Consider the following 18,076-nt stretch of genomic DNA (forward strand, 5'->3'; position numbering starts at 1 on the left):
CTTTGATAAAGTGCGATGCCATTTAGTACTACGGCCTAGTGGTATTCCTCTTCACTTGTAGGTTCGATTCTTGCCAAAGGAAAATTTGAACCACATTATTGCTAGTCCATTATGAGGCTAAGTTCATCCCCTCCCCTTAGTGTAGATAATATCGTTTGTTAAAAAAAAAAGTGCGATAAATATCATCCTTTATTTATAGGTTTTTCTTTTAATCAATTTTAGGATTAAATATAACAATTAAACATTGTTTCTCATTTTTCCTGCCTTAGTTCGTATGTGATGATCCGTCCCAAATTATTGTATATATTTTCTCCCCGAGAGTGTAAAGTGACGATAATGCCCTCGAGGCTTAGTGACGTGGATGTATGCATATAGTTTTAAATTATTTTTCTCGCTGACGTAATTAAATTGTACTCGTCGTCACGAGCGTGTTGATGCGAGTTAGAGCCGAATCGGGTTCGTAACGAAAATGTTACGGATGAATAAGTGAGATTGGGTTGGTTTTATTCCTATTTGGACTCTTTTGTGCAAGCCCTAAATTCTATAGCTTGAGACCATTTTAAATTGGCCAACCCGCGACCACACACACACACACACACGTGCAATCTGAGATTGCTTTATAGTATGGCATATCATCCGTAGACCGACGGGTAATCTGAGAGAACTATCCAGACGTTAGAAGATATGCTAAGATCTTCAGTACTGCAGTTTGGCGACGCTTGGCATAAGCATTTGGATTTGATTGAGTTTGCCTACAATAAAGCTACCATTCTAGCATCGGTATGTCATATTTTGAGGCATTCTATGGTAAGCCTTGTCGTACTCCTCTATGTTGGTCAGAAGTTGGCAAAAGGGTGTTGGTGGGCCCTGAGATTATTGATAAGACTACCCAAAATATTCAAGTAATTAAAGCTAACTTGAAAGCGGCCCAAGATCGACAAAAGAGCCTTGCCGATAAACACGCCACAGATAAAGTATATAAAGTTGGAGATTGGGTATTTCTGAAGCTATCTCCATGGAAGGGCGTAGTACGGTTCGGTAAGAAAGGTAAGTTAAGTCCTCGCTACATTGAACTGTACCAGATCACCGAATGAATCGGTGAAGTCGCCTACAGACTTGAGTTACCTCCAGAGCTATCAAAGGTGCATGACGTTTTTCATGTCTCTATGCTTTGTCATTATGTCTCTGATCCATCACACGTAATACTTCCTCAGCTACTAAAAATTAATCCAGACTTGACATATGACGAGGAGCCAGTGACAATCTTATATTGGAAGGATAAGGTTCTTCGGAACAAGACTGTGCTCATGGTGAAAGTTTTATGGATGAACCATTCAGTGGAGGAGGCCACTAGGGAGACAGATGATCGTATGTGAGATTTGTATCCATGCCTATTTTATATATATTGATATGTTATTATGCTAGTGTACGGAAATTTCGGGGATGAAATTTTCTTAAGGGAGGGTAGGTTGTGACAACCCATCCCAATTATTGTATATATTTTCTCCCCGAGAGTGTAAAGTGACGATAATGCCCTCGAGGCTTAGTGACGTGGATGTATGCATATAGTTTTAAACTATTTTTCTCGTTGACGTAATTAAATTGTACGCGTCGTCAGGAGCGTGTTGACGCAAGTTAGGGCCGAATCGGGTTCGTAACAAAAATGTTACGGATGAATAAGTGAGATTGGTTTGGTCTAATTCCGATTTGGACTCATTTGTGTAAGCCTTAAATTCTATAGCCCAATTAGGGCTTGAGACCATTTTAAATTGGCCAACCTGTGACCACACACACACACATGTAACCCTCACCCTCTCATTTCTTCTCGAACTCTCTCTCTCATCCATACAACCCAAGCCCTCCAACCTTCATACACCATTAGACTTTATAGATCGAACTTGAGGTTTCTATAATCATACTTCTCTCGAGCTCTAGAATCTTGTGGTACCATTTGTTAAGTAAGTTGATCTCGAAAACCCCGGAATTTAGAAACTCTGACGAAGAGCTAAAATAGCTTCGACGTGATCGTGTGTGATTCACTTGGTTTTGAGGCTTAGTAAGGTACTCACTCAACTTCCCTAGCATTTTAGACTAGTTTTGGAGAAGTTTGGACATCAGAATAAGCACGATTATGGAATTGTAGAGTTAGCCAGTTTTTCCAAGAATTTTTCTGGCCGTTTTCCGTTTGTTTTAGGACTTCAAATAGGTATGGTTGTGTTCTAGACTTCAAGAGTTTCAAATCTATATAAAATTCGTGAATTTTGGTTGAGAGTTGAGGGAGATATTAAGGTTTTAAACTTTTCCAGAATCCGGCGTTGCAGACATCGGCAGATCCGGCGAAGACCATCGGAGAAGACAAAAAATATTCCGTTAACTTTGATGGAATATACTAACGGCATCAGGTAAATCTAATGGAATATGCTTCTATTTAACAAAATATTTCCTAACACCGTTAGGGTTTCCGTCCAATGTGCTAGGCACATGCCTGCGCGTGTGGCCGTGCCTTGGCCGGCACGTGAGGGTGCGTGAGACATCAGAAATTTTTTTTCTAAAAATATGCGGATGCTCGTGGTGTTGAATAGGCCATGATGGTATATTCAAACACCCTAATTGAGCAGTGTATGAGAAATTATTACATGGTTTTCGTTATGTACTTTCAAATTAATGATAAATTAGTTGTTTCACATATAAGTGAGATGTTTCCGGAGGACAAGCGTAGCCAGGCGAGACTCAGGGGTTATGACCCTGCTACATACCAGTGAGTGGGCTTTTGTTTTCTATATATACGTATATATGCTTTACGATCCCAGAAACTGTTTTAATTGAATTTACGTTTTAAATGCCATGCCATGGATGCATTACATTTTAGTATTTGCATTAGTATAGTTATGCATAATATTGAATGACACGGCAAAAGCCCAGGTAAGTTTCAGGTGAGTACTGTATGATGGTAGTGGTTGCATTGTGTATGTTTATACATAGATGCATTTAGAGCTCATTATCTTGCACCCTGGTGTTAGTGCTCCCGCTCAAGGCCAGGCCACAGCCTTCACGTGATCATTCACCTCCCGCACTGTACGTTCACCTTGGATCCAAGTTTGGTGTCAGCCTATCGTACAGACCACATTAGGTGGTTCTGACTTGTAGGTGACTCGTGATTCATCGCACAGCCTTCACGTGATCGTAGCACTTGAGCGCATTTATTTACACCCAGCCTGTCGTACAAATCATATTAGGTGGTTGCAACTCATGTGCAGGAACTGGTTTATGAGCTATGGGTTCAGCCGTACAGGTCACGTTAGGTGACTCCGGCTGACATATCATTTTATATTGATTCACATCACCTGGCTTACATATTTATTACTCAGATACTTGACATGGCATATACTTGGTTTCATTGTTCTCGAACATGATTTCTACATATGTATGTATTATTATTTTTTGAGAAATTATATGGGTTTTACTGTGAGGGGTTATTATTTTGGAAAGAGAAATGGTTTCAAAAAGCTTTGTTTTTGCCCACTCACGTTTTCTGTTTTGCGCCCTTCCAGGTTCTAGTTAGATGTTCGTGTTGGTGGCTTACGAGGACTTACGCCGGTTCTGACATACTTCAAATAATGTATTAATTTCTTTCATGTCTTGTATAATTAATATTTAGCTAGCTAGATTGCGTCTAGGTGACTATGCTCTGGCTATGTGTATCTATACTTTAAACACCTCTAGTCGCACTCATGTATGTATTTAGTGTCAACTAGTTAGTTTGGTTTTTATTTACCCACGTATTCATATCACTATCACTTTCGCACTGCGCACATGGCTACATCATCCTCACATGACAGCTAGCACGCCTCGATTCAGGTTAGGGTGTGTCATCGTGTCTCAGTTTTTTCTTCTACCTTTATTATAATTAAGTTAATTGTGTTAACTAATCTATTGTGCTGGTACTATATACATATATATGTGTGTGTATATATATATATTATAATATATACTAGTATGGATTTATAAATGTATGGAAGATGAAATTTCTTTGAACTATTTTCATGGATGGTAGGTAGATTATTTTTTATTTATTTTCGTAGATACCTGTATCACAGGTTAAATGTATCTTATCAACCTATGGTATAGGTATCATATATGATGACATATAAATTTTCTTTTAACTATTTTCCATGAAAGTGGTTAGATTTTCAATTTAAATAATAAATATTCAAATTAAAATTTTGAGTAAAGATGCATAAGTCAAGAAATATAATTAAAGTTGAAAAATTGGAAAATTGGGCTAAATCCAATAGCAGGTCCAATTTGTAACTTAGATCGAAGTATCCCTTTTCATTTTCATTAGACAATGTTCGAAGAAGTTGAAGAAAGAAAGGAAACCATAACTTTCTCTCTCTACTCAACCCTTTGCCACCTTCGCCTAAAATCCTAAATTAGAATTTTCAAAGCCGGTGGCCCCTTTCTCCGACTTGGGGCCGGTAACAGCCCTACCCTCATTCCTAGCCTCTCCTCATTCTCTTCCCCGATGTCCTCCTCCCACCCCTTTATCCCTCTGTCCCTTCATCTCTTTCATCCCCTATGCTCTCACCCTTCCCGCCGCCCCAACCCTCCACCCCCTTGTGTATCATCTTTTTTCTCGTTTCCACTTCTTCCTACGTTGTTTCCAGCATTACTTAGTATAGCTGTCTTCCAGATTCTTGTCCTTAAGGAAAGCTTCGGGTTTACTATCTTTCATTATATTAGACCTTTTTTGTTTTAACGAAAATGGGTCAATTTTGTTGCTCCTAAACTATAGAGGGTGTTGCCATAGGTGTTCCCGACGGTGGCTTGCCTTGGTGCTCGTGGTGGTTGATGTGGTTTCTCTTAATGGATTGGGCTTTCTTAGGGCTTTGCCCTGGGAAACTATCATGCAACCCCCCTTAAGTTATGGATTTGTGGTGGTGTCGGGCTACGACAAAGCAGTGACGACGATGGCTTTGGCTTGGCAACCCTTTTACGACTTATGTCGTTACCGTTATTCTTACTAAAACTGCTACCCACACTAGCTGGAAGAAACTATTTGTTGCTCATTGTGCTATCAAATCTTTTGTAGGTTTATGGGCTCATAGCGTTACAATGACGATGGTGGCTTCTTACCCCCCTTAACACATACACACGCAAAGAGACCTCTGCCACCCATGTCGTTATCGTTATTCTTGCTAAAAGCGACCCCCGTTGGCCAGAAGAAATTATTGGTTACTCGTTATGCTGTTAAATCTTTTGCAGGTTTATGGGCTCACGATGTTACAATGACGATGGTGGCTTCCTACCCCTCCCACCACCACCACCCCCACCCCCACCCCCACCAACACACACACACAGAGATCTCTGCCACCCATATGTCATTGCCAATATTCTTACTAAAATTGTGACCCACATCGGCCAAAAGAAACTATTAGTTGCTCATTGTGCTATCAATTTTTTTGCAAATTTATGCGCTCATGGCATTACGACAATGATGGTGGCTTCCTCCCACCCCCTCCCCCCCCCCCCCTAAAAAAAACACACACACACACAAAGAGACCTCTATGTGTGTTTATCCTGGCTACAGTGGCAGTCTCGCATGGCCTTGCTAACCACACCTCTTGCCCACATGCATCTCCAATGTAGACACGTCATGTCATCGACTCTAATTTTGTTTTTCAATTTAGTTTGTGTCGCTACAGCAATGGTATGGCCTTCTTGGTTATGATGGCTTTATGCAAGGGTTTCGATGCTAGGTATGTTGCCTCTATCATCTTTGTTATAAATCTGCTGCTAAACTCTTAGTTCTAAACTACAAAGAAAATGGTCTAAGAGAACAATTGATTTGTGCCCTTTTCAATTTCATTGAGCACATATGTGTATTTGTGCTTTTAAATGTCATAGAACACAAAAACTATCTCAAATGTGTCTCCTAAACAAAAGGGCACATTAATTGGTGTCTTCAAGAAAGTGTGTTTGTGCCTATTAAAATTTGAGCACACAAATTGTGTCACTGTGTATAGATATCAATAATCATAATTTTTTATTAATTTACAAACGCACAAAAAATAATTTTTGTATCTTTTGGCTTAATATATTTAAATCATATGGTCTTAAAGACACAATGTTCGTGTCTTCCTACTAGGGCTGGGCACGGGTTGGGCCAGGCCTAAATTTGGAGGAACTTGGCCCTACCCGTTTTAAAATGTAACGGGCCAGGCCGTGTAAAAGGATTTTGAGTTTGGGAACTGGACCTAACCAGGCCCGTTTCAAATGGGCCGGTTCGGGAGGGGTCTAATTACTTTTTTTTTTTTTTTGGTTTTGGAATGATGCCAATCTGCTCCTCAACCTTCACGAGCTTGTCAGAATTAGCCTCCGTATTAGCTTGTAATTTCTGTCCTGAACAAACACGGGTCATAAAAAAACTCTAATGAATATCAAATCTCCGATACAAACTTTGAGTTTAGAAACATTTACTTATAACAATGCATCGTTCACAATTTAACTAATTGAGATATGTAGAAACCGTAGGCGTACCTTGATCGGGGAGAAGTGAGAGAAGCCAGAGCAGAAGTAGAGGAAGGAGATGGATGAGATAGGAGTCGAGGGATTGACTCAGAGTCTCGTAACCAAACGGTAGGCGGAGCAACCATGGACGCTCAGTCACAGCAGCAAGCCTAACTGGTGAAGAAGAATGAGACTCGAGGTTGGAAGCCCAAGCCCAAGGAAGAGAAGAAAGACGAGCACCAACAGCAAGCCAAGCTGAAAAAGTCATAGCAAAACGCCATCGTTGACGCCAATCTGAAAAAGTTTCATCAAACACTTGGTGTGTAACTCGGAAAAAGCCATCACAACAGAAAGCTAAAAAATAGAAAATTGATGGGAATCGGAGGTTTCCAAAGGAATTGGGGCTGTTAAGAAGTGATAGAGGAGGTGGAGGTAGCGTAGAGGTCGGTTCTTGAGGGCTGTTGAGCTTCGGAGGTAATGGTGGAGGTGGAGCCGGCGACTTGGAGTTTGAGTCTGACAACAAGTCTCCGTACAAGGCAATCAAGGTCTCTATTCCAATGACACTGTGACAGAGTCGATAGGGAAAGAGATGGAGTAAAAGGGAAAGAGATGAACAAGAGAGAGGGATAGAAAGGCAGCTGAGACTTGAGAGAGTGACTGTGATTCTGGAACCTTGGCTTAGACTCGGGTAGAACCTAGGGTAGAAACTAATGGTTGAAATTAGATGATAGGTTATCATTCAATCTCGACCGTTCATTATAATTAGAAACGAGTCGGTTAGAGTACCCCTTTTTCTAAGTATCTGGACTCGGCCCGCCTCGTAAATGAAACGGGCCCGGCCCAGTCCGCCCTGTTTGTTCTGTAAAATATTAAGAACCGGCCCATACCTATCTTGAATCATGATTACTCACCCTAACCAGCGGTTCCTATATCCATTTGCCCACCCCTACTTCCTACCACACCCACGAGAAATTTTTCATTGTGACCGAAACACGGGGGCACACCACGTGTTTTTATATAAGTTGTGGGAAATTTTATTTTTTAAGTTATTAACTTTTTAACACACATATCTCACAATTTGTATAGTGACACGTAGTGTATCACCCCGTGTACCGATCACACTGAAAATTTTCTCCACACCCACACCCAGCCCCAATCAATTTCAAAAGTAGGCTCACCCACACCCCACTCAGCCTTTTCATACTTTTTATCAATTTTCTCCCTTAGGCTATCTCCAACTGAAGAGTCCAAAGGGCCAAAGGGCCGAAAATAGCCCGAAAACCATCCCCAACCAAAGACCTGGCCAAAGGGCTCGTGGGCCCCACTAGACAAAAAAATACCAAAGGGCCAACCGGATGGCCCAACCCAGCCAGCTAGCCAGCCTCGGGCCGGGCCACATTTTCAAACACAACGGCTAACTGACATTAATTACCGTTGGATTTGATTTTTTTTTTCCGACCAAATTTTTTTTAAATCATTTTTAAAAAATTCTTATTTTTTCCTATAAATACTTAAGCCATTCCTACACCATTTGTCACATAATTTTCATCATTCCCTACTATCTCACTTCATTCTATTTCAATTCTTCACATTCTATTTTCTTATCTCTTCCAATAATCTTTCCTTCAATTTTTTTCAATAATTTTCAAATGGCCTCATCTGCAATGAAATGTAAGGCTTGGACTTGAAAAGAAGATAAAGTTCTTTGCAGGGCTTATAAATGGGTTTCGGAAGATAGTGTGGGGAGGACTTCTCAAACAAGTGAATGTATTTGGACTCGTGTGTCCAAAAAATACTATGAGTTCTACGAAGGCACCACTCCACTGAATACTCGAAACCACGAGAGTTGTTCTTCAAGATGGAAGAAACATCTTCATCCAAGTTTGAATAAATGGCATCAAGCACTGATAGTATACGCAAGTAGACATGAAAGCGACGCCAATTACTACGACGGAATAAGTGTTTTCACAATTTATTTTAAATATTTAATTATATTACATTTAATTTCATAAATTAATTTCCTTCAATTTTTGTAATTATATTTTCTAGGTACACCAAGCAGAGAAATTGTATATGGACGGCAGCTCGAAACCCTTTCAGTTTCACAGCTGTTGGGAAATTTGTAATGGGTGGGTGTTATTTGAAGATCCACCTCAACATAGAGTAGGTCCTACGTCGGTGTTCGGAACTCAATCCTCAGCCGTAGATGAGGATGAACACTGAATCGGATGCTGAGAGAGTCATGTATGATTGTATCTAATTTATTTTGGGTATAACAATGCAAACAGTTGACCCTCAAGGACATAAATGATCTAGTTGATCATAATGCGCAGCTCAAGAGCCTTGTTTAGAATCTTTCTGACCAGCATGGAAATAGGGAAATGGAGTTCAAGTTTGGTGTGAGTTTCAATGTTTGTCAGTATGGAGCTTGTTTGTTTAGCTTAGTAGGTAGTGCTACCAGTTTTGCTTGTGAAAACTATTTGATGAGTTTTTGTGAATCTTGAACTAGAGGAGAATTTTGAAATGAAGATCAAGAAACACACTGATGACGCTGCCTCTAGAGTTGCGGCAGTGTTACAAAGAGTTGAAGAACAAGGGTGCATGATTGAATCCCTTCACACCTTTGTAAGCTCTTCGCGAGTAGATGGAGTAGTATATTGTAGATTGAGAGGTATTAAAGTCTTTTGCTTCAATGCAAAAAATTATTGTGGTACAACTTAATTATTTTTTACAGAAGAAAGAACTGACGTCAAGCTTCTCCTTGAGAGTTGTCAAGTATTGTGATCATTGGATATTATCTAAGAAAGTGCATGTTTGGTATTGTTGTTACTTGGTAATTTGTACTGCTATAAAATATGATAGAAAATATGAACTAATGTAGGAAGCTACAAGAAAGGCTCAAGACCAGGCTGCAAAATGAGTGAAATTTCTAGAAGAAGATCTAGCAAAGACCAGGTAAACAAAGCTGTTAACTGTCCTTCCTCAGAGATCCTTTATTGTATTCTTAATTATGCTTTTCATGCATGCACGTCTCTTGGTATTTATCTAGATTTTTTACCTCTTGTCAATTTTTTGAATAGTTATTATTGTCATAATCTTGGCGCCTACTATTATTCTAACTTGTTACAATAGTCGAGCGGATCAGAACAGAGGCAGTTTTGCTCTCCTTTTTGGTTAGTTTGTTATAAGTTCAGTCAACCTCATGTATTTAGTTGCTTATTCAAGAAGAAAACATGAATTAACAATAAGTACTAGGAATTGGCTTTACTTTCATAGAAGAAAACATGTATTAGGAATTGTTGTTTTCATTATTCGTTTGAATTGATTGTTTGCAGAACTAAATTGTAAAAGCTTGTTTGTAATATTTGAATATTTTTTTTCCCAATATTTTACCTATTGGGCACAAAAACAAAATTGTGCTAACATGGCTTGGAAAAGTGAGTGTTGTCAGAACTGAGACACAAAAGAACCCCTATTTGTGCTCAATCTTTGAGCACAAAATGTCATATGTTGTCCTATGAACAAAGGGCAGGCCCATAGAGGGCACACATGCTGTTTTAGTTGCTGCATTGTTGCTATTGTTCTATGGGCACATATGTTGATGCCCTTTGGCCTCATAGGGTACAAATAATTTATTGTGCGCAATGGCCATATTTTTTGTAGTGCTAGTGGTGTGGTCTATGTGGTAGCCGTATAGGGGTTTAAAATCACTTGCGTTTGTATGAATTGTCTCTAGATAAAAAATTGATCACTGAAGAACATGTTCCCAATGAAAACCTCTTGTAATTGGTTGTTGTTAGTAATGAAACACTATTGCTTCTGTCGAAATAAAAAAACAAAAAACAAAAACAGTGTTCGAAGAAAGAATTTTAATTTTAAACTCCGAGGGTAAATACATGTTTTGAAATGGTAGAGCTATGAGCAACCCTACTTCTAACTGTACTTCATCAACTCCAATTCGTGTGTGCCAAAGTGGTCCTCATTGTTCAAAAAAAAAAAAAAAAAGTGATCCTGATTGTGAAAAATAATAATGTATAAAGTACATGACCATTCGCTTTCAAGAATGTACCAAAGGGAACCGGATTCCTTCGGGACCCAAACCAACTGAGCTCAAGGATCAAATGATCCGGGTCATTGAAATTTGATCTAACGGCTACAATTATTATAATTTTTAGAAGGACCCTCTGTTTGCTGCTGTTGGATTAAATTTCAATGGTCCGGATCATTTAATCCTTGGGCTCAGTTTCTTTAGGTCAGGAGGAGATCCGGTTCCGTATCAAAGTAGCTCATGCGGACTTTATTTGATTTATTTAAGTTTATGTGTAGATCCAAGGAGTTAATTAAATCTCAATAATTGAAAAAGCAATTATTAAAGTTTTAATGAGGAAATGATGAAAAAGGGAACGGCTGCTTTAACCTTTCTCATATGATCCAAAATCAAAGATCATATTCCATACTTGAGTGACAAGTGATCAAATAGCATCTGTTGAAGGCAAGAATACCACCCACAAACCACTACTTAAAAACCTTCCAACAATTTCAAGTTTCAACAAGCAAGAACACACTGTGATATATATGTACATGTTATATATGCTTAAGTCAATAATTACATACAGCCATGGTGTGTGTAGGGTTCTTTTTTGGCTGCAAACGACACCGTTCCGTCGGAAGCTATGTTGTATCAGCCTTGGCCATCATTGGCATTCTCTTCGGCTTGCGTGTGCTTTGTTACATCATCTGTAAGTTGTGCTTCAAGAGGGAGCATGATAATCCTCGCAGTCCTCGCCTCGAACAAAATCCGAACGATAGGTTGGAAATGCAGTCACCGGAGACTCGTGATCAGCACCCTGCAGCTGCAGTTAACAGATATTAACCGAAGTTTGTCAAGTTCGGAGGCCAGAGTGAATCATCAGTCAGTACCATGATTTGTATCTCTCATCTTTTCCATTTGCTAGTTATCTAGCTATGTTGTTATTAAAAGTTGGTTTTGACCAACGATACATGCATTTACTTCATAGTAGTACACGAACTATCTAAATGCATATACCGTAGCCAAAAACCAATTTTGTGTCAAGTAAATATAGAGCAGGTCCCAATCCCATTATTTATTTGTAAGGATCACGTAATGAAGATTGTAAATTATTGTTTAATAATCAAAAGGTTGATCTAAATCATGGCTATTTACACTGGATCAATCAATGTAACATGATGATTCAGATTGATTTAATTTATGCCTCGAATTAGTAGCATAACCAATTCAAACAAGTCCACTCAGTGATTGATTCGGCTCGGCTATTTCCTTTCTTAAGAAATTAAGCAAATCTAATAGCAGACAATGAGCCAAACCACACACTGAACAAAATTCACTAATTGAACAAATTAATAGTAGTTTTTGTCAAGATTACTCTTCTAGTATAAATATTGAACCAAGGTGCTTGAACGGATTCCGATTACAATGATTCAAAATGTTTTTTCACCCCCAACTTATTTAATTTGCATATCCAACGGGCAACTAATATTTGCTGTATATTGAAAGCCCAAGGGAGCACAGTACTGGTTTACTTTCTAAAATTAGCACAAACTACGTCACTCCTATATAAATGTAACAACATAGATCATGAGCAAAGTAGCTACACCAGAATTCTGTACATATTATATATGTAGCAATAGTACGACAAGTTTGTTAGTTTAGCTATAGGCTACAGCTACCTACCAAATTGAAGTCACCCTTTCTTCCAAGAAGAACTTCCATGATACAGGACGCTATGGTATAATGTCTATCCTAGCACCATGTAAGTTGCTCACCTCTCTTCGACTACAGCTGAAAATACTCACACTCACTTTGTGCTGAACACAAATTATCAGCAATTTTGTTAGTGCAGGTCACACGCCACACTTTAAGAACACCGTCAAGACTTCCAGTACAAATTGTGCAACCATCCTCCGCCTCATCCCCTAATCTTCCGGAAAACGCGGTGACACATCTGATCGGCCCTCTATGCCCTACGAGCACTGCCAGGCAAGTGTGCTGACCATCTTCCACATCTCTAGACCAAATCCTACTTGTGGAGTCAGCTGACCCACTGACCACGTAGTTGGCCACGCTGGCCAAGCACATCACTGCATGGGTGTGACCTTGGAGTGCACCCCCATACTGTAATTGGCCAGAGAACCAACCCTTGAGCCAATAGTGTATGTACCCATCAGTGCACCCGCCGTACAAAACTCCGCCATCTGGGGTTAGGGTTAGGGTTTTGACGGGGGAATTCTTGGCGGGTAAAGTTACAGTGAGTGAATGAGGAAGCTGGTCTCCACGGCAGAAGTTACGGCGCCAGACTCGGACTGTGGCATCGTCTGAGGCCGTGTAGAGGACGCCATCATCGGCGATGATGATCTCGTTGATCGGCCCAGCGTGGGCTTTGATGGTCTCAATGCATTTTAGGTCTGAAATTCTCCATACTTTGACTGTTCTGTCAATGGAAGCTGAGTATAGGATGTCTTCTGATACATTGATGGCCAGAGATGTTATAGCACCCATATGCTATTACATTCATTGAAAAAGTAATTAAAGTAAGTTTAACTCAATCTATTTAGCAAATGGTAGGAATTATAATAACAATCACCAAGAACAAAGTATGTTATGATGTAATAATATCGACAACGATCAAATATATACCTATTTAAAGGTGGGGAGCTGCTATATACTAACACTTACATACTAACAACATGTGAAATAATTCTTACATATTCTATCTTTTTCAACACACTCCAGTTTATCTTTGTCCTTTAATTACCATTTATTTAATTCAACTATTAGAATAAACATGCATGTGTAGTGAGAGAAAAAATGTATGCACAAATCACTTCTCTAACTACTTTAAGAGTTTTTTTTATTTTATAAAAAAATAGCATTTGGCAATACTATTTAGTTAAACAAATACTGACAAACCAGATGAATCCGACAAACAACAAAAGAGTCAATTTTGTATTACGAAGTGTATCAACAGTTCTTATTAGTGAGTGTGCAAATAGAATTATTGAATACAATCGCCAGGCGTTGTAACAGAATGGACCACACATTAGTGACCACATAACTTTAGAAGACTCACATAGGTGGATTCATATCTATTTCCACTGTAGTGAGTAGTGTCCCCGTGTTCCATCTGCTAATTTCAGCTAACTTTCAATCCAGCTTGAAATAATAAGTATATACGATTCCACTTTCTTGGCACATCTAATTCACAACTTCATTTGGTCTTGTGTTATAATGGTCATAAATAAAACCAACAGAAACTGTAGGTTGTCAATAAATCAAGTCCCAAATGTGGCTGTGGCATATATATGAAATTCATGTTTTACATGCCCAAAGCAAAGTGCTACTCCACTGGCCAGTCCCAACAACATTTTTAATAGAAAAACATTTTGTAATAATGATATTACGAATATCTTTTGATTAAATATCTATAAGTAGAACGTTCTACTTGCAATAATATGAGATGGGAAATTACTGAACAAAACTATGGTTAGCTAATATATGAACGAGAAATTCACTACAAGAAAAGAAAAGTGAGCAACATCCACTCTAATTAGTAACTATTTAGTAGCTGTTGTTGAGGTAACAAGGATTGATGTTGCCAATGAGAAATGGTGACAAAAATTTATTAATCGGGTGACCTTCCATTTTAGTAACTATTTTTGTCACCGGTTTCAAACTGAATTGGGTGACCTTCTATTCATTAATTTGTTTATACTTTATTCGATCTAAATATCAAAAATAAACATTGGTGTGTATGGATATAAAAGGAACGGAGAAATCATTTTCCTAATATATATATTGAGTATTACTGCAGTAAACAAATTTCTATATCTCAGTTATTTAACCAAACTATCTAGCAAAGTTTCAATTATTCAAACCTAAACTCATTCTAAACCTCATTTGTTTATAACGGATAAATTACCAGATGAGACATACCGATATTATTTGGTGAGCAGTGAGTAGCATTAGTGATGTAAAATGATCCTCGTGTTTACTGCAGTTACCTTACCAAGTAGAAGAGATAATTCTAGACACGCAAGAACTATAAGTAGTTAAGAGTGTCTCCAAACCCCTACATACGTGAAACACATTAATTATAACTATTACCCTCCGAACACATCAAGTAGAAATTTTTTATTGTGATGGGACCAAAGATGGTACACCACATATTTATATATAAGTGGTGATAAATTTTATTTTTTAAGTTATTAACTTTTTAACACACATATATCATCATTTATATAGTTACATGTGGTGTACAACCCCGTTTACCGATCTCACGAAAAAATCTCTCCCCATCAAGCCCTACCATCAATAGAGCCATAAATACAAAACCAAGCAAAAAACATATCGTACAGCTTCACTTACCATCTTATCTTTCCCGGCGGCAATGTATAAGCTCCGAACATAACTTCCGGTCTTCGGAATTGTCGCCAGCCTCACGTGCTTCAACCCGCCATCCCACGTTCTCTGCCAAACCCTAACCTTACCATCACCATAAGCTGCATAGACCTTGTCATGGGACACCTCCATTGCCACGACCATGCAAGCCTTGGTCTTGAGCTGCCCACATTCCGTGAACTCTGGCAGCTTCCAAACCCTAATGAGGTTGCTGGCGGAACCAGTGTAAACTAGGCCATTTGATGCAGCAACTGACAAGATCTGACCGTCCTTCTTTAGGACGGAGGAGATGCAGCGGTAGGCGGTGAGGAGGTCGGGGTTCTTGGAGGGAGATGATGATTGGAGAGGGTGGAGAGGAGAGGCGGTAGGAGAGGCATGGAGGCTTTGGGTATGGGAGGAAGGCGAGTTGGTGCGGTGCGGTGGGGTGTAGGGGAAGTTCGAGAAGGATGGGGCATCTTTTGTTGAAATGCTTCTGAAAAACCTGCTCTGGAGATTTTGTGTATTATTATTTGTTGGTGTTTTAGGTGTGGATGCAAAAGATGGGGTTTTGGGAGAGTTGGAAGAGTAGTCTAGGGAGGCCATTTCTAGTTCTAATCTGTGTATGTCAAATGCAAGAAGAGGTGGTGGATATGGATATATTGGGGAAATGAATTGTAAATGCATATAGTATTAGGAGTGATGTGAGTTAGTGAAATATCTAAGCCACTAGTGGTGAGTATGGTGGTGTTATAAATGTCTATGAATGCAACAGACTTGCAATTTAGAGTAGGATGGGACACTTGGAGTTGGGGGCCAACTGCCGCCAGAGAAATGTATAATGTAAGCATAATGGCTTGATAGGCGTTTGAATGAGGGGAATTCATTTAAAAATGCCATATCTCAATCCTAATCATTTTGTATCAATCTTCTATGGGGTGTGCTATCCACACACCCCAAATTACTTCTCACACACCCCTTGTTAATTTCTATCCGTTGATTTTCTTCAATTCATCCGATCCGACGGTCGAAAATTAGAAGGGTGTGTGGATATCACACCCCTCTTCTATAAGATTATATATTCTCGCATTCATTTGATATTGTAATTGTTAGCGCATAAAATTAGTAGGGTTAACAAATAGATAGTGGTATGTAGAGGATGATATGGTTTTTAGTAGGGAAAACCGGATGATTTAGGGTTTTTCATCTGATTTTATGGGAGTTTATTGTGTAGGGTTATAAATAACTTCACCTAAACACAGAGGAGAAAAGAAGGATCAGAGGATACCCGCGCCCTACCTAACTGCTCGGATACCTTTATTAGTATTTAATGGGAAGGAGAAATAGGTTGAACAAGGCTTAAGGTTTCTATTCTTACTTTGTGCTTAGCTTTTCCAGGTCTTCCCTCCTCCTCTATACGGGTCTTGGTGAAGGTAGAAATGTGGATGGTGATTTTGGGGCCAATTTTTTTTTGGGGGGGGGGGGGTTCGAGACAGTAACCGCCATTCAAAAGTAGTAGTCAGAGTCATGGTTCCTCTAGTACATGTTTCAGATCGGGTACCCCTCGATCACAAGAGTGATCATAAGCGTTAGTCATGAAAGAAATGGTTTACGAAAATTGTTAGTCCCAGTCACATCTTCCATATATTTCGCCCCCAGGATCCGGTGGTTCTTGTGTACATGGATGTCAAGGCACTTCTAACAGCTCGGATTGATGCGCTTGAGGGTAGTACGTGAACGTGATTGAGACGTGAATCAGACGGTTTATGTGCATTTTCCAATGAGGGGCAATATAGTAATTTTTCATCATTGAATTTTTTTTAGTTGCTTATTGAGACGACAATGAGTTGTCGGTATTGTGGGCTGCAGATTGTATTATCGATAACTTATTCAGTGAGTACGTAAGCAAGTGAGCAAGTAGGCCCATCTATATTAGTATTTATTAATTAGGTTTTGAACCTACCTAGTTATTTTTGGGGCTCGACCCATAGGCACACACATACACATATTATCGGAGTACGTGACATTACGAATGTTTGGGTGAGAGTCATTTCCATTTTCAGTTTTAATTTCAATGCAAATATTTAAACTTATGTTATTATATATATATATATATATATATATATATTGACATTATGTTATTATTATACTAGCAACCGGCACACACACTATATATGTGCAACTCAATTTTCTTTTTATAATCAATGTGCAATGTATACGTCAGTGTGAAAAAGAAAAAAAATCTTTTCATTGTGGTATGAGTTACATGAACTTATGAAAACAATTACTAACATTAGTGAAATAAAACCAAACTGATGAGTTAGGCAATACTTTCAGAATTTTATAATAATTTGTAAAGATATTGTTACATGAAACACTAAAATCATCATTAACTCTAGTACATCTCCCAAAAGTTGTATAATGTGGAACTCTACTTAGATGAAACCAAGCCCTGTAACAAAGTAAAAACAATCGAATGCAGCAAAATATGTAAGTAATTGAGGATTGATAAATCATGATTAATATATATATTTCAATGACACATCGAACGTATTGCAAGGGATTTTAAATGCTTAAAAATTTCCTCATCCAACCTCGCATAAGATGCAAAAACTAAATAATGAGGCTCATACCTTCAGAACATTGGATGCCCATTCATGGTGGGATGGCATCCAGTCTAGGATTCGTGGGTCAAAGAGGCAAGGGGCGGCAAAATAGGGGTCCTGGGGGAAAACGCAGAGGATGTGGGAGAAGTTGTTGGGTGGTGGGTCTGGCAGAGGGCGATTAGGGTTGGAGGAGAGGAAGATCCTACATAATTTGTTGGTGGGTTAGAGGCAAGCGGGGTGGGAGAAGGGGATGAAGGAGGTGGGGTGGTTAGAGCGATTAAAAAGGATTTTGGCGAGAAAGATGGAGAGAGTGATAGAGAATGTGAGAGTGAAAAGTCTTTTTAAAAAAAATTTAAAATTTTTATAATTAGAGATATGTTAGGATTACATGTAGGTAAGGCTTTGAAAAAAAAAACATCAAATTTGGTTGTATGAAATTACATTTCTGCCCATATTTCTTATTCATGTTTTGTTTTAATTAGAGGGTTAAACTGGTAATTTCATAGGATTTTGGTTGACAATGAGTGTTTTATTAATTAGTAAAGAT

At 38.9% G+C, this 18,076-nt stretch overlaps 1 protein-coding gene across 1 annotated transcript; it reads right to left on the reverse strand.

The window, feature by feature from the left end:
- Positions 1-12,067: 12,067 nt before the first annotated feature.
- LOC103443785 (protein JINGUBANG-like) lies at positions 12,068-15,626 on the reverse strand. Its single transcript, XM_008382682.4, has 2 exons — positions 14,915-15,626; positions 12,068-13,051 (listed from the first exon to the last, which is right to left on the reverse strand). Exons 1-2 carry the CDS (start codon positions 15,608-15,610, stop codon positions 12,326-12,328), a joined length of 1,422 nt encoding a protein of 473 aa, XP_008380904.3. The 5' UTR covers positions 15,611-15,626; the 3' UTR covers positions 12,068-12,325.
- Between the last annotated feature and the right edge of the window lie 2,450 nt (positions 15,627-18,076).

Source organism: Malus domestica, chromosome 09, assembly GCF_042453785.1.
Source record: "Malus domestica chromosome 09, GDT2T_hap1".
Classification (NCBI taxonomy): domain Eukaryota; kingdom Viridiplantae; phylum Streptophyta; class Magnoliopsida; order Rosales; family Rosaceae; genus Malus; species Malus domestica.